This window comes from Lethenteron reissneri, chromosome 52, assembly GCF_015708825.2.
Source record: "Lethenteron reissneri isolate LAM-NWPU_2019-01 chromosome 52, ASM1570882v1, whole genome shotgun sequence".
NCBI lineage: Eukaryota > Metazoa > Chordata > Hyperoartia > Petromyzontiformes > Petromyzontidae > Lethenteron > Lethenteron reissneri.
The window spans coordinates 3732061-3752087 of NC_083830.1; the positions used below are offsets into that span (position 1 = coordinate 3732061).

At 45.9% G+C, this 20027-nt stretch overlaps 1 protein-coding gene across 2 annotated transcripts in view; it reads right to left on the reverse strand.

The window, feature by feature from the left end:
* The window catches only part of LOC133355751 (nuclear factor of activated T-cells, cytoplasmic 1-like), a 156390-nt gene extending 140141 nt beyond the window's left edge, over positions 1-16249 (reverse strand). For both annotated transcript variants that reach the window (XM_061573068.1, XM_061573067.1), the window contains exon 1: positions 16127-16249. In XM_061573068.1, coding sequence (XP_061429052.1) covers positions 16127-16142 — 16 coding nt within the window. In that variant the 5' untranslated portion in view covers positions 16143-16249. The remainder of the gene's footprint in view (positions 1-16126) is intronic.
* Positions 16250-20027: the final 3778 nt, after the last annotated feature.

Below are 20027 nucleotides of genomic sequence, written 5' to 3' on the forward strand. Positions count from 1 at the left end.
GAGAATTGTATTTTATTATGTTTTATTTTTATTATTTTATTATTTCCCTTCTACGTGACTTTACCGAAAGAACCAAAAAGAAGAAAAATGAGGCCAAGTTTCTTGAATCTCCCCCCTCCCCTCTTTCCCTTTCCCTCTGCTGCCCACGCATCAGTAGAGTTGGTTAACAACCACAGTCAGTCACGTGGCGTGGGTTAAGGGGCCGTCCATAAATGACGTCACGCGATTTTGGACGATTTTTGACCCCCCCCTTCCTCACACGGCGTCACAAAAAGTCAGACCGCCCCCCCCCTCAAATATGACGTCACAAAGCTCTGCCCCCCCCCCCCCCCCAAAATAAAACATGCTTCAAATCGCCTTAAACTATTGGCATTGTAGTGCGTATTTAATGTGCCGCTGCACTCTGATGTTGTAGGCGAAAACATTTATTAAACAGTCTATTTAATTAAGTAGAACGTGTTGTCTATATTTATTTAAAGTTGCGCATTTTTACGTGACGTCACATTTCTCAAACCCCCCCTACCCTCGTCACACATCGTCACAAATATCTGTCCCCCCCCCCCCCCCAGGTGCGTGACGTCATTTATGGACGGCCCCTAAAGTGTGGGTACCCCCCCCCCACCCCCACCTTTTTCCAACACGTCTCGCCAGCGTGGAAGAGTAGGCCGAATACCCCGCTGGGGGGGACTGTCCTGAGCCCCCTTCCAATTCCTTGCGTGAGCCCGATGTGTCCTTACCCGAGCCCGCTTTTGAGGCCGAGTCGACCTAGGGGAGGCCCAGTATTGCTTCAGATAATCCTCACTGATGGTGTTGGTGGCCGTGAGCTGGAATCGAGTTCGGCTTGGCGGGTTTGTAGCGCAACCCCACCCCCACCACCCCCCTCTTGCCCCTCCCCCCGCCCACGTGGGCCGAGCTACGTACGGTGTGAAAGAAGTTCAACATACATACTGCCCATAGACTAACACTAACCATAGACTCAACACTGCCCATAGACTAACACTAACCATAGACTCAACACTGCCCATAGACTGACACTAACCATAGACTCAACACTGCCCATAGACTCAACACTAACCATAGACTCAACAGTGCCCAAAGACTCAACACTAACCATAGACTCAACAGTGCCCGTCTGATTAACACGGTTGGCTACGTACGGTGCGAAAGAAGTTCAACATACAGCACAAACGTACATACTGCCCATAGAGCAACACTACCCATAGATCTTAATTTTAAAACTTTCGTGACTGCAGTAAATGATTATTTGGTTCTTTCAGTTAAGTCACGTCTAAAGATAAAATAATAAATTAAATTAAATAATAGCATACGACGTTTCGATTGCAACACAAGCAATCATCATCAGGTATAATGAAATAGCGACATAAAATCTAACCAGAAAACTATAGACAGACATATTAGCAGACAGATATCACCAAGATACATAGAGGGAGCAACACAGGAACCAGAGAGGGGTGATCATCTCTGTGGGGTGGCCTTAAATAGACAGAGGGGGGAGGAGGCAGAGAGAGGGAGGGGGTTAGGGAAATCATTTGCATATCAATGAGTGGTCCAAAAAACAAGGTTCTGCAAGTGCGATGACACGGCAAGCATTTCTATTTTTTCATTTTTTCGCTATTTCATTATACCTGATGATGATTGCTTGTGTTGCAATCGAAACGTCGTATGCTATTATTTAATTTAATTTATTATTTTATCTTTAGACGTGACTTAACCGAAAGAACCAAATAATCATTTACTGCAGTCACGAAAGTTCTAAAATTAAGATTGAACCACTTCTACGGGGAAGTTTTGAGCTTATCCTTTTTTCTCTCTCTCTTCTCTCTGCCTGTGTCTTCTCTTTGGAATGTTCACACTTAAATTCTAACTTAGCAATCTTTGAAATACGTAATCAACCAGGCTATGCGTTAATTGTGTGTTGACCGACTCTCTGTGTTGTATTACATTACATTTCGATATTTTGCTAGGTTATTGAATTTTAGTTTGTCCTTCTGATTTTCAGACTTGCTTGCCGTGTCATCGCACTTGCAGAACCTTGTTTTTTGGACCACTCATTGATATGCAAATGTTTTCCCTAACCCCCTCCCTCTCTCTGCCTCCTCCCCCCTCTGTCTATTTAAGGCCACCCCACAGAGATGATCACCCCTCTCTGGTTCCTGTGTTGCTCCCTCTATGTATCTTGGTGATATCTGTCTGCTAATGTCTGTCTATAGTTTTCTGGTTAGATTTTATGTCGCTATTTCATTATACTTGATGATGATTGCTTGTGTTGCAATCGAAACGTCGTATGCTATTATTTAATTTAATTTATTATTTTATCTTTAGACGTGACTTAACCGAGAGAACCAAATAATCACTACCCATAGACTTAGATGGCGGTGGTGGAATCTACATCTGCAGAATGTGAAGAACCAGTAGCATCTACACCTACAGGAGATTATACAACTTTTAAAGCCATTCCCCTTGTTTAGTGCACATGCCGCACAAAACGTTTGGAATCGACAGACGTAAAGTTGGACTTACGAACAAATCGACTTACGAACAGACGATAGCTATTTATTTACAACTTTAATTGTTAAATGTGTCACTTCGTACACATTTGGTAAGGGAATAAAATGTTTAAGTTAAATACAATGAACAACGCTCATCACGACATCATTATATTATCGTGCGAAACTGGCAGATAAAATTACTGCGGATCCTGTATGATGTCGCGGCATCGCCGCTATGTTCTGACAACCAGGATACAGGCGATAGACATCAGCTGATACTGTGAGAGGCAAGCAACGCTTCCTAGCTGAACAGCGGCCGTGGCCACGCACGTCTGGAATCCAGCACTGTGGAGGCAGCGAGGGTTTTGGTGGATCTCACAAATATTGTAAAAAAAAACTCCCTTCCCGTGGGAGCCGAGGAGTCATCGCCCTGGCTTTCCAGGAGAAGACGGTACAGCAACATGTGGACCCCACCCGTTCCATCCGTGTGGGATAGAGCATTTGCGCCTCTTTGGATCCGTGGGCTTTCGCCGGGTGCTGCTGCGTTTCCTCCCACACGTAAACACTCGTAAGCTGTATTCTTAGGTTTTTTTCGGTAAAGTCACGTAGGTAAAAAATTAAAATTAATAAAAGTAAAATAAAAATAAAATAAAAATCACGACGTTTCGGAGGCAACACAAGCTTCCGTCTTCAGGTGGAACCGTCACAGCACGATAGCTTTATCAAGTAAAGAGACATTCCAAGAAAACAGTTTCTCTTACTTGATACAGCTATCGTGCTGTGACGGTTCCACCTGAAGACGGAAGCTTGTGTTGCCTCCGAAACGTCGTGATTTTTATTTTATTTTTATTTTACTTTATTTATTTTAATTTTAAGTTTTTACCTACGTGACTTTACCGAAAAAACCTAAGAATATGAATACTTGCAGTCACGAAAGCTTCAAATCTAGAACTCATTAGCTGGCCGACAACACATCAGCGTGGTTGTCTACGTACGAACGTGCGAAAAAAATTCGACGTGCATAGCACACCTTCATATATAGAGGAATTCAGAACTTGGGCAGGATTTGGCACGGGCTCACCACGTGGCTGCTGCCTTTCCCAGTCATCGGTGGTCCCTCCTAGCGCCTCTGAGCCATTCTCTATCTGGCGTGTGAGCGAATACCCTGGGGCGCGTTGCGTGTTGACATTTTTTTAAGAACCCCAAAGTCGTTGCACGACTCCCTGGGAACAAACCCGTGTGTTCCACTTGACCCGTCAACTCGGTTCGGAGGATGATCGCGGCGTCTTATTTTGGACGCATCGGGGGAGCGAGGATACGATGACATTTGAAATCATGGCAATAAACCCCGGCGAGAGCCTGCGGCTGTCATGGTATTAAAAGAGAGCTCGCTCTTAATTACGCGAACCCGTGTTTGAGACGGCGTTGAAACGCGAACTGCCGCTTGCGTATTGGAGGACACGCGACACCTTGAGCGCGCAAACTCCCGACTGAACCTCTCTGTGAACGGTCGGCCATCGGGCACCTCCATTGAAGGGCTCTTGAGCAGCAAGCGTAGCACAGATGCGCAGGTCTCATGGATGATATTGACGTCAAAGGAAAGTGCTGTACAGTAAAAAAATTAATCGTACCCCCGGTCCCATATTTGTTTCTCCACGTCCATAGTGGGGTTTCTCCAGGTGCTCCGGGTTTCTCCCACGTGAATACGCTCATTTACCCTTTCCCGTTCCGATGACTGCATGTTCGAGTACGTCATCGTACACGTACGTCATCAGGAACGGAATCGGAAGAAAAACTGAACGAAAATAATTGTATCGGTACCGCGGCTCCCACAAGGCAATGCGGGAGCGCGTGTGGCAAAGTCTGGCGCCAGCTATCGCAGGGTGTGGCGGTCGTGTCGCTACGGTTCTCTGCGGTGCGTATAATGTCTTTATAAAACAACAGCGCTACGCCTCTCTAAATAGAATTAACGCTAAACGCTCACGCGTTCCGAGGTTCAGCGGTGAACAGGAACTACCCTGCGACTTGCAGAAAATGTTAATTGGCCAATAACACCTTAATATATAGAGGACCGCAGAGCCTGGGGGAGAATTTGGCACCGGCTCACCGTTTGGATGTTGCCCCCCCGCTCGTCTGTGGTTCCACCTCGCGCCTCTGAGTCGTCCCCTCTCTCTTCGAGAGCGAGCGAACGAAAACTGCATAGCGTTACAAGTTGACATTTACGATGCTTTCCTGCGTAAACAATTGGAATTATATTTGTAATCATATCCATTATTATAAATGTGTTTGCAGTGTATGTGTTTACACACATAGACCGGCTTTACAGCAAATGGTTAAACAAAAAATATTATGTTTGCATCGTATTGAATAAAAACCCTTGGCTTCACTGGTGTTCATGTTCGTGCCACCACACGGCACTGTCTTGTATTTGTCTTTGCTTTCAGCAAAAAAGTGAAAGAGTTACAAAACCCTGCTTCGACACCAAGGGTGGCACAGTCGGGGTTTTTTTACAATCGGGTTTAATTGTCTTTTTATATTAAACCCGATCATCGGAGATTGGGAGAAATCCGGTTTAATTGGTTGTAATTTTAGAACCGCACTTCTCAACGATGGGCTTCATCCATTCCAAGCTAATGAACTCACTGGCGCCCACGATTGTGGAAGAGAAGATCGTGTTCATCAAGACCAACCTGCCCGCCGCATTCTACGACTACCCCGTGCCCGACGGCCCCCCGAGTACGATAGCAGCACCGACGAGGAAGCAGCCTAAGCCTTGGATCAGAGTTTCGTATTCATTAAACCAGGTTTTAATTCCCCGAAATCGGGATTAATTGCTACTAAAGAAAAAAACCCGATGCCTGCCACCCAGTGTTCGACACCCAGGTAAGCACGTGTATGGTACAGCCCACAAGGCATTGCACCTTCAATGAGCTCGTGCCTGCCCCGTAGATCAACGTAACTCAAGACACGTGCGATAAATACCCGGATATAATTAAAGGACCGCAAAGCAAAGGAGTAACTTTAGCCTTGCCAGACACAGGTCTAGGTTTACACGCAACTCCCCCCCCCCCACGTGTCTGACATTGGTAGAGGAATAAGAGATACCGTTTCGAAATTAAGAAGCGGATAAAAATGTCACGCGCCTACACTTCTTTTTGCGATCTGCTCCAAAATGTATTTTTTTTAATCCATCATCGTATCCGGTCCCAGTTGTCCCAATTATTAACCGGCGGTGCCTTGTGGGGGTTGTTTTGCTTTTTTTGGCGGAGGCCCCAAGTCCTGCCGGGTGACAGCGTGGAAACGAGTTCAGATTCACCGCTCATGGTTGACTTCAGCCCGTTGTGTCGTATCAGAAGTCAACCGCGGCGGGACTAATAAGCCTGTTCCCTGCCATAAGAATGTGGAATTTCCTACCACTTGTTCGATGCTGCCCAAACAGAAATGTGATTGTGACCCGCTCCATGCTCGACTCACCGTGAAGGCGGGTTGACTTCACGATTTGCAGTGTGCGTTGATTTTGTTTCATTGACCTGTGCTTTGATTAAGTGTGCTGATCTTAAAGGTGCATTGAGAAATTATAATACTCCGATTGATGCTCCTGCTGTTGTGGAGTGACTCATGCAGCCAGCTATGGATGCAGGGTTTTTGGTAGTACATGTTGTTTATGTCATTTATTGTGAAAATTCCGTCACAGTTCCTATATGATCACTGTTTCATTGCTTTCATGGCTTTATTTTGGTGATTTAGAAAAGTTTATTAGTTTAGCCATGTTTGTTTGTTGTAGTATGGAGTAAGACTGATGGCCTTAATCTAAGTTATCTTGTGGTTGTTGTTGTTGTTTGACTTGCATCCCACTGGGATTTTTGCACACAGCGTTGGTGTACGGTGTTTTTCTGCAATACTTTGCTGTCTTTTCTTGGATTTTTTGTTTGCACTTAGTCACATATTCACTTTAAGATGTTTTTTGTTCATGTTTTTGTTTTTTGTTTGTTGCGGTTGCACCCGATTCAAGAGCCGAATGGCTCACAGGGCTATACCTAATACATGAACTTGAAACTTGATTTGTGTTTGTTCCCTCCACGTCAATCAAAGCTCCACCTCTCCTCCATTGCCCATTGTCTTTGCTCCCCTCTTCACTACACTTCGGGCCCCGTCCTTCACCTCCCCTTTCGTGATCTCCACGCAGCCCTCTGTCGTGGTCGCCTATTCCTCAACCCTTGTAGCACGCCCCCTGCCATCAGAAATCATTCTTCTATTTGACAGTTTCTAAACTACGTTCAGCTCCTTGAACAAAGGCGCGCTACAAAAATGAGATAAGATCTTGATTTGAAGCTTTCGTGACTGCAGGAATCCATACTCTTTGGTTCTTTCGGTAAAGTCGAGGAGGACGTCTTCTTGGTTCTTTCGGTAAAGTCACGTAGAAGGGAAATAAAAAATAAAACATAATAAAATAATTCTCACGACGTTCGGCCACAACGCTCCTTGCGTTGTGGCTGAACCGTCGTGATAATTATTTTATTATGTTTTATTATTTATTATTTTATAATTTCCCTTCTACGTGACTTTACCGAAAGAACCAAGAAGATGAATCCCTGCAGTCACGAAAGCTTTAAATCGAAAAATTCGAGGAGGACGCTTTCATATCTTACAGTTACATGCTAATTTCTCACATTCACATCACCAGCCCCGGCCACTTCTTTATGACCCTTAGGCTCCACCCATTTCAAACCTGTTAAAAAACAGTCTGCCTAAGCAGCAGACCATGCTTTCCCACCTGATGACGGACGCTTGTGTTGGCGCCCGAAACGTCGTGATTTATTTTATTTTATACCTACGTGACTTTACCGAAAGAACCAAAGAGTATGAGATAAGATGTTTGAGCTATCGGTGTCCTGTCCGGAGGAGAAGAAACTATTCGGGAGTCTTGCGCAACGATGCGTCATCACCCCCCGTTTTAGGGAAGAGCACAGGGAAGCGGATATCACAGGAGCACTTCTAACAAGTATAACCCGTAAAAACAAAGTTTTTCACTATAAATCTTTTATATGCGTGGCGGCTAGAGTCCTCTCGTCCTCTGGCTTGAGATGGCTGCCACCTATGGGTCAGATGATTGCATTGCACCATTCAGCAATTGGTAATTAAATATAATATTTTTGTCCTTAAAAGTGTAAAATGTAGGAAAAAAATTTCACGAACATTAATTGTCACGCACAACGAGTCTGTGTGGAAAATGTCAGCTCGATTGGATCACGGGAAGTGGGTTAAAAAACGACTGAAAGATTTGCACGGTCGTAAGCAAGCAAGCGAACTTAATATAAAGGATTTTAAACAAATGTCTTCAACTTTCGACACGGTAAGGTGCTGCACTCTCCCACCGACTCTGCTACTGACATCACATGATCATCACGTGACGGTAAAATGCACCTCCGATGAGCGCGGTTGGCTGCATGCGGTGCGAACGAAGTTCTACGTACACGCAAAGTTATTTTTGTACTCCTCAACAACCGTACTTATACCGATTGAAGTGCAGAAAGACGTTTAATATGGCCTTTCGTTGTTGTCGAGCAGTCATTGGTGACTGGGCTGGATAGATCATGTGTGATGATGGCGAGGAGGATTTGCCCAAAGTGCCATAGGATAGTAGAAATGCATCGTAAGGAATTCTAAACAAAATTATATTCTCTTTATATTCTTGGTTCTAAATAATGAAATAATTGTAAAAATATAAAACATTAATAAAATTCTCACGACGTTTCGACTGCAACACCTGATGACGATTGCTTGTGTTGCAGTCGAAACGTCGTGAAAAATGTTGTATTGTTTGTTTTTTCATTATATATTTTTTTATTTCCCTTCTACGTGACTTTAGCGAAAGAACCAAGAACATGAATCCCTGCAGTCACGAAAGCTTTAAATCGAAATATATTCTCTTTGTTGTTTTCGCTTCGAATCTAGTTCAAAATGATTTTCTATCCTTGCTTTTGGTGGCAGCAATGTGGCTCAGGAGCTAAATTCCACTAAAGTCGAGGCCTGCTGCTAGCCACGATGAGAGGACTTCAGCAGAGTGAGTGAGAGAAGAGAGAGAGAGAGAATTCGCGTCGTGTCGCTGTTCCTTCTCCCCCTCCGTTCAAGGGTTTACTGTATGGTCCACAGTTTTTGGGTTGTGCTGAGCCACATTCGCGCTGTGGTTTAAGAAATTAAAACAAATATATAATAGCACAGTATAAACCACACCGAACAATAGGGGGGTGGGGTGAGTCAGCCTCCTAATGTGTTTGGAGAGTGTGTGGCAGGTTCAAAACCTCGGCGAAGGGCTTTATCATAATGTGATCTCCACAACCGAGAGCGCATGAACACGATGATCTCTTCCCACTGCTTGAGTATTCTTTCTAGATTCATATTCTTAGGTTTTTTCGGTAAAGTCACGTAGGTAAAAAATTAAAATTAATAAAAGTAAAATAAAATAAAAATCACGACGTTTCGGAGGCAACAGAAGCTTCCGTCTTCAGGTGGAACCGTCACAGCCACGACAGCTGTATCAAGTAAATGAGAGATTACAAGAGCTACCACTCCGTATATATAATGGTTGAAGAGGGGAAGGGCCAAGTACGGCACACTTTTTAAATCCTTTATATTAAGTTCGCTTGCGTGCTTGCTTGCTTGCGTGCTTGCTTGCTTGCGTGCTTGCGTGCTTGCTTACGACCGTGCAAATCTTTCGGTCGTTTTTTAACCCACTTCCCGTGATCCAATCGAGCTGACATTTTCCACACAGACTCGTTGTGCGAGACAATTAATGTTCGTGAAAAAAAACTCCCAAAATTTTACACTGTTTAGGTAAAACAAATTAAATATTTCCTTACCAATTGCTTAATACTGGCAGACAATCATCTGACCCATAGGTGGCAGCCATCTCAAGCCAGAGGACGAGAAGACTCTAGCCGCCACGCATATAAAGGATTTATAGTGAAAAACTTTGTTTTTACGGGTTTACTTGTTATTAATATGGTAAGGTGAGGCTTAAGACTAAGAATAGACTGCATAACAAAAATTTGAGTATTCTTCTTGGTACAAAGCAAACGAACACGATCACTTGTCCACAACGTTCTCAGGAAGGATCGAATGTGCGTCGCCGCTCATGTATAGCAGTGGGTTTCGATTTAAAGCTTCATTCAGACGCTGTCTTCCCGACAGACCTGTTTTTCACCTGAGGACGGCTGCTTGCGTTGTGGCCGAAACGTCGTGAGAATAATTTTATTATGTTTTATTTTTATTATTTTATTATTTCCATTCTAAGTGACTTTACCGAAAGAACCAAGAAGATAGCAGTGGGTTCTTGACTTGCACCCCGCTGGTTCTCAATCGTAAAGAAAAGTACGATGTTAATAAACACGTTGGGTTGATAATTGTTTTTATACCCTTTTATCTGGCAACAAAACTGACACCTTTTTTTTACAAGGAGTCATGTTTGCATTGACCACAATACCTGCGGTCGGAATACAAAAAAACAACAACTATGATAATGTATGCACTGTCCTTGAAATTGATTGGTCCACACCCGAGACAGCTTTCCTTAGAGCCTAGTCTCACATGGTGTTAGACCAGATGACGCCAAAAGGCGCACAACTTAAGACAACACACCATCAGAGTATGAGAGCTCGGGTTAAGCATTTACACCATTGGAACCTCCTTTTCCAGTAGCAAAATATGATGATTGGTTTTTTACCCTTTTAGCTGGCAACAAAACTGACACCTTTTTTTTAACAAGGAGTCATGTTTGCATTGATGGAATGCAAACAAAAAACACACCTCTGATAATGTATGCACTGTCCTTGAAATTGATTGGTCCACACCCGAGACAGCTTTTCTTAGAGCCTAGTCCCACATGGTGTTGGACCAGATGACGCCAAAAGGCACACGTAGGAGTTTGATGAAACAGAGTAAGTTGTAACGTACGTGGCCCGTGCCTAATGTGCGTGTGTGTTTCGATGATTTACCTTCGAAATAAAACATCTGGATCATGTCTCGCAACACCAGGCAGTGGCGTGCACAACGGGTTAAGAACCCCACTGCTCGAGAGGAATATGCATCGGCCCGTAGCTGAAGTCTTCTTCCGCCTTTTTAAGAAAGCGTAGAACGTACACGTGCTCTGCTGTATTCTCAAAAACGATCATAATAATGATAATATTTCGATTTAAAGCTTTCGTGACTGCAGGGATTCATCTTCGTGGTTCTTTCGGTAAAGTCACGTAGAAGGAAAGTAATAAATAAAAAAAATTAAACATAATAAATAATATAATAAAATAATATAATAATTTATTACTTCCCTTCTACGTGACTTTACCGAAAGAACCAAGAAAAATGATAATATTCATCCACATCGTAGGTTTGAATGTTGCATAATTGTGTTCACTCCATCTGCATAGCAAGTTGCACGCAGGCGCTAAGTGACTACGCAAGTTTAGCTTCATGCTCCCGTAGAAATGTGAAGGTGCAGTGGCGTGGGGAGCGCTTGAATGTGTGAAGCTGGAGGGAGGGTTGGAGGGAAAATACCCAAAAACTTTTGGTGGAATTGCTCTCAACGCATTTTCTTTCACGCAGCACGGCGGTGCTGTGACCTTGTTAAAAAAACCTGGAACAGGCAGACGTCTCCACAATTCTGGCTCATCAGCCCCGGACGGAAGCTGGGCTGTTGTTGTAATCACCAGCGAAACGTCGTACCCAAATTGTAAATGTCGTAGTGGGTTTAATCTCCAACGCACACGCCGGTTAGTGCTAGAGTAGTCACGAATTGGTCACGTTTTGTTGCCGTGACAAACCTCAACTAGTTGGCCGTGTCCGATGGTGGCGGGTTTAACGACACATTCATATTTACGCGGTCTAACACAAAGCAAAAAAACCCAACCTTGATTATGGATAATATTGGTCGCGAAAGCTTACTACTACTAAGTGGTAAACTTACCTTGTTTCAAATGGGGTGGGTGGTGAGGAGGGACGTACAAAGATAAAGATCCCCCGTATAGCCTCAACAGACTGTAGGGGCAAGTGCTGTTAGCGAGCACCTGTGAAGGCCGGCACAGCACACGAGGGGGTGGTTGGCCAACACCACGCCCGGCCGCCTTTGTCTCCCCAGTGGCGATGTTTACACACCGCACCGGGTACTCATTTGATGCTGAGTCGACCTAGGGGAGGGCCCAGAACCGGTTCAGATAATTCACTATGTAACACAATTTTTGTTCCTGGGTACTAAGTGTTATTTTTTTATTTATTATGCCTAAAAAGTAGACAAAATGTCTATTACTCCCCACAAATTTCTGGCAAAGACTTGATAAAAAAATAACGCATTAAGAAAATCCTAATTAAAAGCAAGTCTTTATTTAAAGTAAGTTTTTAGATTTATTTTAAAAGTGCTTCATGATTCTGAAGCCCTCGGATCCGCTGGCAGGCTGTGACACAGGCGACGACCGTAAACACGACAACATGCGTGTGTACATGTGTGTTTGTGCGTGTGTGTGCGTGTGTGTGTACGTGTGTGTGTGTGTGTGTACGTGTGTGTGCGTGCGTATGTACGTGTGTGCGTGTGTGTGTACGTGTGTGTGTACGTGTGTGCGTGTTTGTGTGCGTGTGTGTGTACGTGTGTGTACATGTATGTGTACATGTATGTGTGTACGTGTGTGTGCGTGTGTGTGTACGTGTGTGCGTGTGTGTGTACGTGTGTGTGTACGTGTGTGTGTACGTGTGTACGTGTGTGTGTACGTGTGTGTACGTGTGTGTTGTGGGGAGCGGTGGTGTAGCGGTTAGCGCGCTGCGCGGCGAACCTGCCGACCCGAGTTCGATTCCCGCTCACAGCCAAAATCAGTGACGATTATCTGATCCGGACCTGGAGCCTCCGCTGGGTCGACTCAGCCTCAAATGAGTACCTGGTGCGGTGTGTAAACATCGTCGCTAGGGAGACAAAGGCGGTCGGGCGTGGTGCTGGCCACCCACCCCCTCGTGTGCCGTGCCGGCCTTCATAGGTGCTCCTCGCTAACGGCACTTGCCCCAACAGTCTGTGAAGGCTACACGGGAGGGATCTTTGATCTTTGTAGGATTGTGCACAATATCCCACCTGACAGCATGCTGAGATATCTTTGAATTCAGACACGTGTTCGATATGCGCAGGAGTTTAAATACAGAATTTGCCGTGTCTCTACTCTACTGTCAACGTATTTAGTCTGTAACCGTGGATTATTATTTTTCATAGTTGTTGTCGTTGCTTCAGCTATCGAAGCATTGGGGAAGGCGTTCATCCAGCAGTGGATGGGCAACGGCTGATGATTAGGAGGGAGGTTAAGTGATAAACAGCGAAATGAAGAAACGCATTTGAGTTCGTAATGCGATGTAAAAGTATGGAACTCATCACGCAAGCGTTTCGTACACATAACATGATTCCATCACGGTTGATCGGTACGGGCCGGCAATAACCCTTGCACCACTCTTAACTATCTCGTGGCCAACACGTGCGCGAATTGAGTTCAGGATATTTGGTAATACATGCGTACGCGTGTCATTCTGTATTCATACCCCAGCCGCCAACACACGTTATGCGTTGAACGCGCAAAGAGTTATCCACAAACTGTACCTCTTTGTGGTACTACTGTCTGTAAAGGGTACATTTTTTTAATGAAGTATATACATTGCATTTGCACGGTTTCCCATGAGTACAATATATTCGCGTGCATTTTTAACCTTTATCGGTACGCCTTTCACTATGCACATGCCCAAAAAGGATATGTATTAGGTCATCAATTATAATATATAATAATACTTAATTACGCGCATATATATATAATGCCAATGGCAAATGATGGCGGGCATATGGTTTAACTGCCAATAAAATTGATGACCTTATATTTTAGTTTAATCCTGTCCCACAAGCATTACTAACTTCCCCCCCCGCCCGCCCCACATCGCTTCTATTTCTTAGCATGAACCTCTTAATTAGTAATTGCACCGTGTTACCTGAAGAAAAGCGATGTCAAATTATCATCGAATCACTGACGGGGAGGCGAGTGAAAACGAACAGAGGCGTCATTCAGACGTCTGGTTTAAGCCTCTCTCTCAGAAGCTCGGACTGCAAGTGGACCCAGGTCTGTCAAAGAGTTTATCACCGGGAATTGGCATTGAATGGCAATCGGCGTGACTGCAGTAACTCATTATCGCAGGCTAACGAAATTATTTGAATGTTTACTGAATGTCTGATTCAGCTTGCCGTGCGGCGAGTACAGAAGAGAGTACTCACAACAACAACAGAATTACTCCGAACAAATATTGAACCCCAAAACGGAATTGAGCAAGCAATTCGACACGATCTTCTTGGTTCTTCCGGTAAAGTCACGTAGAATGGAAATAATAAAATAAGAAAAATGTTTTATTTTTATTATTTTATTAATAATAAAATGTATTATTTTTATTATTTTATTATTTCCATTTTACGTGACTTTACCGAAAGAACCAAGAAGATGAATCCCTGCAGTCACGAAAGCTTTAAATCGAAATTCGACACGACTTTCTTTTGTCAATCGTTACGAGGATATATCGATTACCTTAATGCCAATTGTAGTTTTAGATTTCCTTAAGGTCGGCCACTGAAAGTGTGAAGAGGAAGTGTCACCTGCACACTGTTTACAAACGTCACGCGACCCATGATCAAAGTTCCATGGGTCAGATCGCGTGAATAGAAATGTGTCGCTAAACCCGCCACGACCGAGAAAGGTCCATTTTAGTTGAGGTTTGTCCCGTAAACAGAACGTGGTCAAATTTCGATTTAAAGCTTTCGTGACTGCAAGGATTCATCTTCTTGGTTCTTTCGGTAAATCTTCTTGGTTCTTTCGGTAAAGTCACGTAGAAGGGAAGTAATAAAATAATAAAAATAAAACATAATAAAATAATTCTCACGACGTTTCGGCCACAACGCAAGCAGCCGTCCTCAGGTGAAGACCAGGTCTGTCGGGGAGACAGCGTCTGAATGGACAGACCTGGTCTTCACCTGAGGACGGCTGCTCGCGTTGTGGCCGAAACGTCGTGAGAATTATTTTATTATGTTTTATTTTTATTATTTTATTACTTCCCTTCTACGTGACTTTACCGAAAGCACCAAGAAGATGAATCCCTGCAGTCACGAAAGCTTTAAATCGAAAAATCTTTCGGTAAAGAAGAAGGGCTCTTACCGAAAGAACCAAGAAGAAGAACGTGGTCAATTTGTGACTACTTCAGCACTAAACGGTGTGTTGGAGAGTAAACCCACTACGACATTTACAATTTGGGTACGAAGTTTCGCTGGTGATTGCAACAGCCAGTTTCATCAGTCGATTTTGCCAGAATTCATATCGGCACCGGTACACGTGGGCACACCAATGCACAAACACGGTGAAAGTCCTCTACTCAAGGTGACCACGGCGAGTGAGAATATCCGTCACCAAAGACATATTTTTGTATTTTAGCAGGGTAAGTCTCACTGAGCTATGGAGCTATTTTTTCAGAAGCGACTTGGGTGTCATCAACGATAGCTGAACGAAAGTGGCTCATCGCCATCGCGTGGAAATGTGACAGCAGTAGCCACATGCCGACCGATTTGCTCGTCTTGCGCGTGTGGGACTCTGTCTAGCAGCGCGCGCGATGCAACCACGTCTCCGAACGGAGACGCGACAAACAAAAAGTGACCGAGGTGGAGAAATTCTAGATTTGAAGCTTTCGTGACTGCAAGGATTCATATTCTTAGGTTTTTTCGGTAAAGTCACACCTGAAGACGGAAGCTTGTGTTGCCTCTGAAACGTCGTGATTTTTAAAATTTTTATTTTACTTTTATTAATTTTAATGTTTTTACCTACGTGACTTTACCGATAAAACCTAAGAATATGAGGTGGAGAAAGTTTGGAAGGAGGACTTCCAGCGGAGAAGGCGGACAACCCATGCGAACGAGCATTCGGCGTCACGAAGCACAGGACACAGTACCCCCAAAACCAGGTTGTGAAAACGTGGACATTCGAAATGTCTAAATTATGAGAATAATAATAATGATATTGATGATGATGATGGGGGAGAGTTCGTCACGGACACATTGGCTGACCGCTGTTTAGACTTGACACGCGCACGTGCACACGTCAAGCGGTTGCGATTCGTCGACAAAGCTCAGGACAGATGATCATCAAAGCACGGGGGCAATTGCACCGATAATAATGCTCATAACACAGGGTTTTTTGGGGGGTTAGATCGCGTAATGTGTCGTTAAACCTGCCACCACCCGACATCGCCTGCGAAACACTCCCCCAAGCAGCAAGTGACGCCGTGAGAGAGCCCCCCCCCCCAACAAGACGAAATACCCCCAGAAAGTATCTCCCCCATGGGCAAGGGAACTCGCTTTCTCGTCTCTCGATAGCCTACAGCCACCGCGGGTGCCAGTGGAGCCAACGCGGCACGAGTGATGCGCGCACGCCACCCACCAACACCTGCCAGTACGTGCAGGTACAGTTGCTCTTCGTCTGCGATAAAAAAAAAATTTTCTGGGCCGAGAATTAAAAAACTAAAATTTTTTAAGCGATTCCTCGAACAGCAAGACGCACGCACGCGCGCGGACTCACCTTTAGTGGACTTCATCGTGTGGCGCACGTCTCATGGACGTGGGCGTGCGCGCGCGTGTCTTCGAGTGGCGAACTCCGAACAAACAGATCTTGGGTGGGTTGGCCACGGCCCCTGGAAGGTGACTTAACCCCTGGCTGTTTGACGACGTTTTTGTCGCGCTCCGAATAAAGTAGCTCCCTGGTTCCAGGCGCGGACTAATTTGTCGGTTCGCAGATTAGTGGAGATCCCACGCGTCTTGAGTCCGCGACTTACGCCCGACCCCTTGGGGGGGGGGGGGGCTACGAAAAGCGGGCTATAAGTGGCGATTCGTCCGAGCAGCTGCGCGCGTGACGGCGTCAGCGTGCACGCGCGTGCATGTGCGTGTGTCGGTGTGTTGGGATGTGTGTGTGTGTCAGTGTGTGTGTGTGAGAGTGTGGAGGGAGGCGTGGTTGCTGGTTCACGCCAGCATCCACCCACTCACTGCCTCGCGTGCCGTTCCGGCCTTTCGTAGGTGGCCCTGCTCGCGCAACGGCACTTGCCCCACAAGTATGTTGCAGGCTATACGGGGGATCTTTGTCGTTGTGGGAGGGGGATGGAAGCGATGAGGAGGGTGGGTGGTTGGTGGTGGTGTGGGCTGTGGGAAGGAGACGGGGTGAGGTATGTATTTCCATAATCAACGTTTTTGGGTTTAGATCGCGTTATTTATAAATGTGTCGTAACCCTCCACCACCCGACACGGCCAATCAGTAAAAAATGTGTCACGTTGACAAAGACAAATAGTTCACTGCTTTAGCCCACCGGTGTGTTGAAGCCACAACATTTACAATTTGAGTACGACGTTTCGCTGGTAATTGCAACCAGCATCATCGGGCAATTCGCCAGAATGGTATTTCCATCCGTCTCCTCCTCCCCTTCTCATCACCCCACCTCCTCCTTTACAACCCCCTCGAGCCCCCAACCTTCTCGTGCCTCCTCCTTCTGTCTGCACTCACTGACCAGCACGCACAGACAACCACCTGTAGCCACACACGTGTTTGTGTGTGTGTGCAACACGTGTGTGTGTGTGTTGTACAACACGTGTGTGTGTGTTGTACAACACGTGTGTGTTTTGTACAACACGTGTGTGTGTGTGTGTACAACACGTGTGTGTGTTGTACAACACGTGAGCACAACACGTGCACACAGCCACGCGTACACAGTCACGCTTCATCGTTCAACATTTATTTCACTGCTTCCACTAAAACATAACCAAATGCACGCTCACAGGAACAGAGGCAAAGGGACCCCCCCCCCCCTCTCCGTATAGCCTTCGACGGACTGTTGGGGCAAGTGCTGTTAGCGAGCAGCACCTACGAAGGCCGACACGGCGCACGATGGTGGCCAACGTCACCCCCGACCCGCCTTTGTCTCCCCCAAACTGCCGTTGCTTACACACCGCGCCGAGTGACTCGATTGAGGCTGATTCGACCCAAGCGAGGCCCTGCACCGGCACAGACATTTGGGGCCCTCACTGTTGTTTGGGCGCGAGCGGGCATCGAACTGACGTCGCCCCGGGGTTTTGCGGCGAGGTGAGTTCCACCAGCAGCGGCCACCAGGCTGGTGAAGATAGTGCGGGGCCTGGAGCTTGATGTTGTTTATAAAGGGGCCCTAAATGTGTTTTTTTAAACACGTAAATATGAAAAGACAATTTTTTAAAACTTGCATAGTAAAGTTTTATTTGCTATGCAGCCAGATAATGCGACAAATCTCTAAGCTTAAACACCCAATCTTAATTATGGAGCTTTCGTGACTGCAGGAATTATTCTTTGGTTCTTTCGGTTAAGTCACGTCTAAAGATAAAATAATAAATTAAAACACCCAGTCGTTCGTAAAAGTTGAAGGCGGTATAGTACTATAGTAATAGAGCAAGTGCAGAATCACTGAATCGGAAATGATAGCTTGAAAGCGTTTAGCGCGGAGCCCTTGAAAGTGCGAAGCCCGTAGCTACTACTACATATGTAGTAGCTACTACATATTACTACATATGTACTACTACATATTATGTATTGTGTAGTAGTAGCTACTACATATGTAGCTACTTTTGCTACGACGATAAACCGGCGTAACGGAATCAAATGTCCTTTCGGGAAAACTGTCACCCTTCCAAACATAACTGTTCCCCGACGCCTCTTCCCGGCTATCTTATTCCACGAGGACTCTTTTAATACCGCAGCGTTACATTTCACGTTCATTTTTCTTCACTATTAAGTTTACACCAATGCACATTCTAAATATTAATATATATGTCGTTAAAAAGTCGGTAATTTCCTGCTCAAATGAGCTTTGTGGTGATGCTCATTTCCCCGTTTCAGCCATACCGCTAGTGGTGGAAATTCCACGTTCGTATGGCGGGGCCGAGGATATCCATAAGACAACCACTGCTGGCGATGAACCAAAAACAATTCAGCGCTTTGTCAATCCCCTGTTGAATGAAGGTTGCCCCATGCCGCGTCAATCATCCGGGTTGTTTGACTATACTTCACCACGCTGGTCAATGCGGGTTGGTGAACGTGGCGCGAGGGTGGAGGGTGGGGATGGGTGCTCGAATCATTTCAGATATCGCTCGCCACTGATGTTAGCCGTGGCTGGGAATCAAACTGAAGTCGCAGGGTTCAGAGTAATTACTTACTCTCGTCTTCATCCCCTACGGGACGTCAGGCTGCAGGGTTCAAGGTGCGGTGTGATAATTAACGCGCCACTGCTCCACCCCATTCTGCCGGGGTATTCACGTTTCTCCAGTGCACTCCGTGATCTCATCACCACCCCCCCCCCCTCGTTTATTCAACCTGGAATAAAATATCTCAGCTTCCATGACGTCGTAGATCAGGGGGCATCGCCACCGTCTCTCAAATGCCATCTCGCGGTGGCTCGGAGATGTTAACTACCTCGCCTGGTATGCAGGAGGTCGTAGGTTCGATCGCGACCCTGACACCTGCTGCTGTGTATTTGGAGTTTGCGTGTCTCTCTCTCCCCGTGTCTCTTTCCGGGACCACCGCTTTTCCCTCCACATTTAGAAGCATGCGCTTAGAGTATTCGGCTGCTATAAAGTTCCACGCGATAAGCCACTTCGTTGAGCTATCATCTGTGGCCAGGTCGCTTTTGAAAAATAGCTGTACAGCTCAGTGGGCCTCACCTGGTAAAATAAACAATAGTAAACAGTAATTGTTGTTCATCGCTGTAGAGAGAAAAACATAACCTGGCTGGGTGGCACTACTGGCAGAGAGACCTTGAACGACATTCAAGCGAGTTGTAAAATCCAGATCAGGGGATCAACTCTGTCCATCATCCCTCGTGGGTCGATAAAACGAGTAACCACTTTTGTGCAAGCGACGCGAACTCGCTCCGTCTCTCCCCCGCTCGCTACAATCGTCGGGGCTCATCGTGCGGCGTGCGAACCGCTGCGCCACCGCTCCGCACAGCAGCCAAACACGACAGGGTGTTCAGCTCAGTTGACGTCGTGAGAGCGTGAAAGTTGTCAGCCGCTAATGAAATGTTGTCACTTTTGTTTGCCTTTATTCTCATTAGCAACACTCGCCGCTAATGTTAGCCATGGCCAGGAATCGAACTCCATCCATATAGCGCAGTGGCACTAACCACTGGGCCACTATCCCACCTTCTTAATTGCACAGCGGATATAATGCATTTCACGGGCGCGTGTATGTCCCACTGCGTGTGGGCGAGCGGTGGTGTAGCGGTTAGCGCAACGCTGCGCTACAAACCCGGCGGCCCGAGTTCGATTCCCGCTCACGGCCAACACCGGTGACGATAATCTGAACCGGACCTGGAGCCTCCCCCCGAGGTCGACTCAGCTTCAGATGGTGGTGGTGCATCGACTCAGTCGTTTAAGTCGGTCGACCCACGGCACCTGCTGGGTCTGTCCCG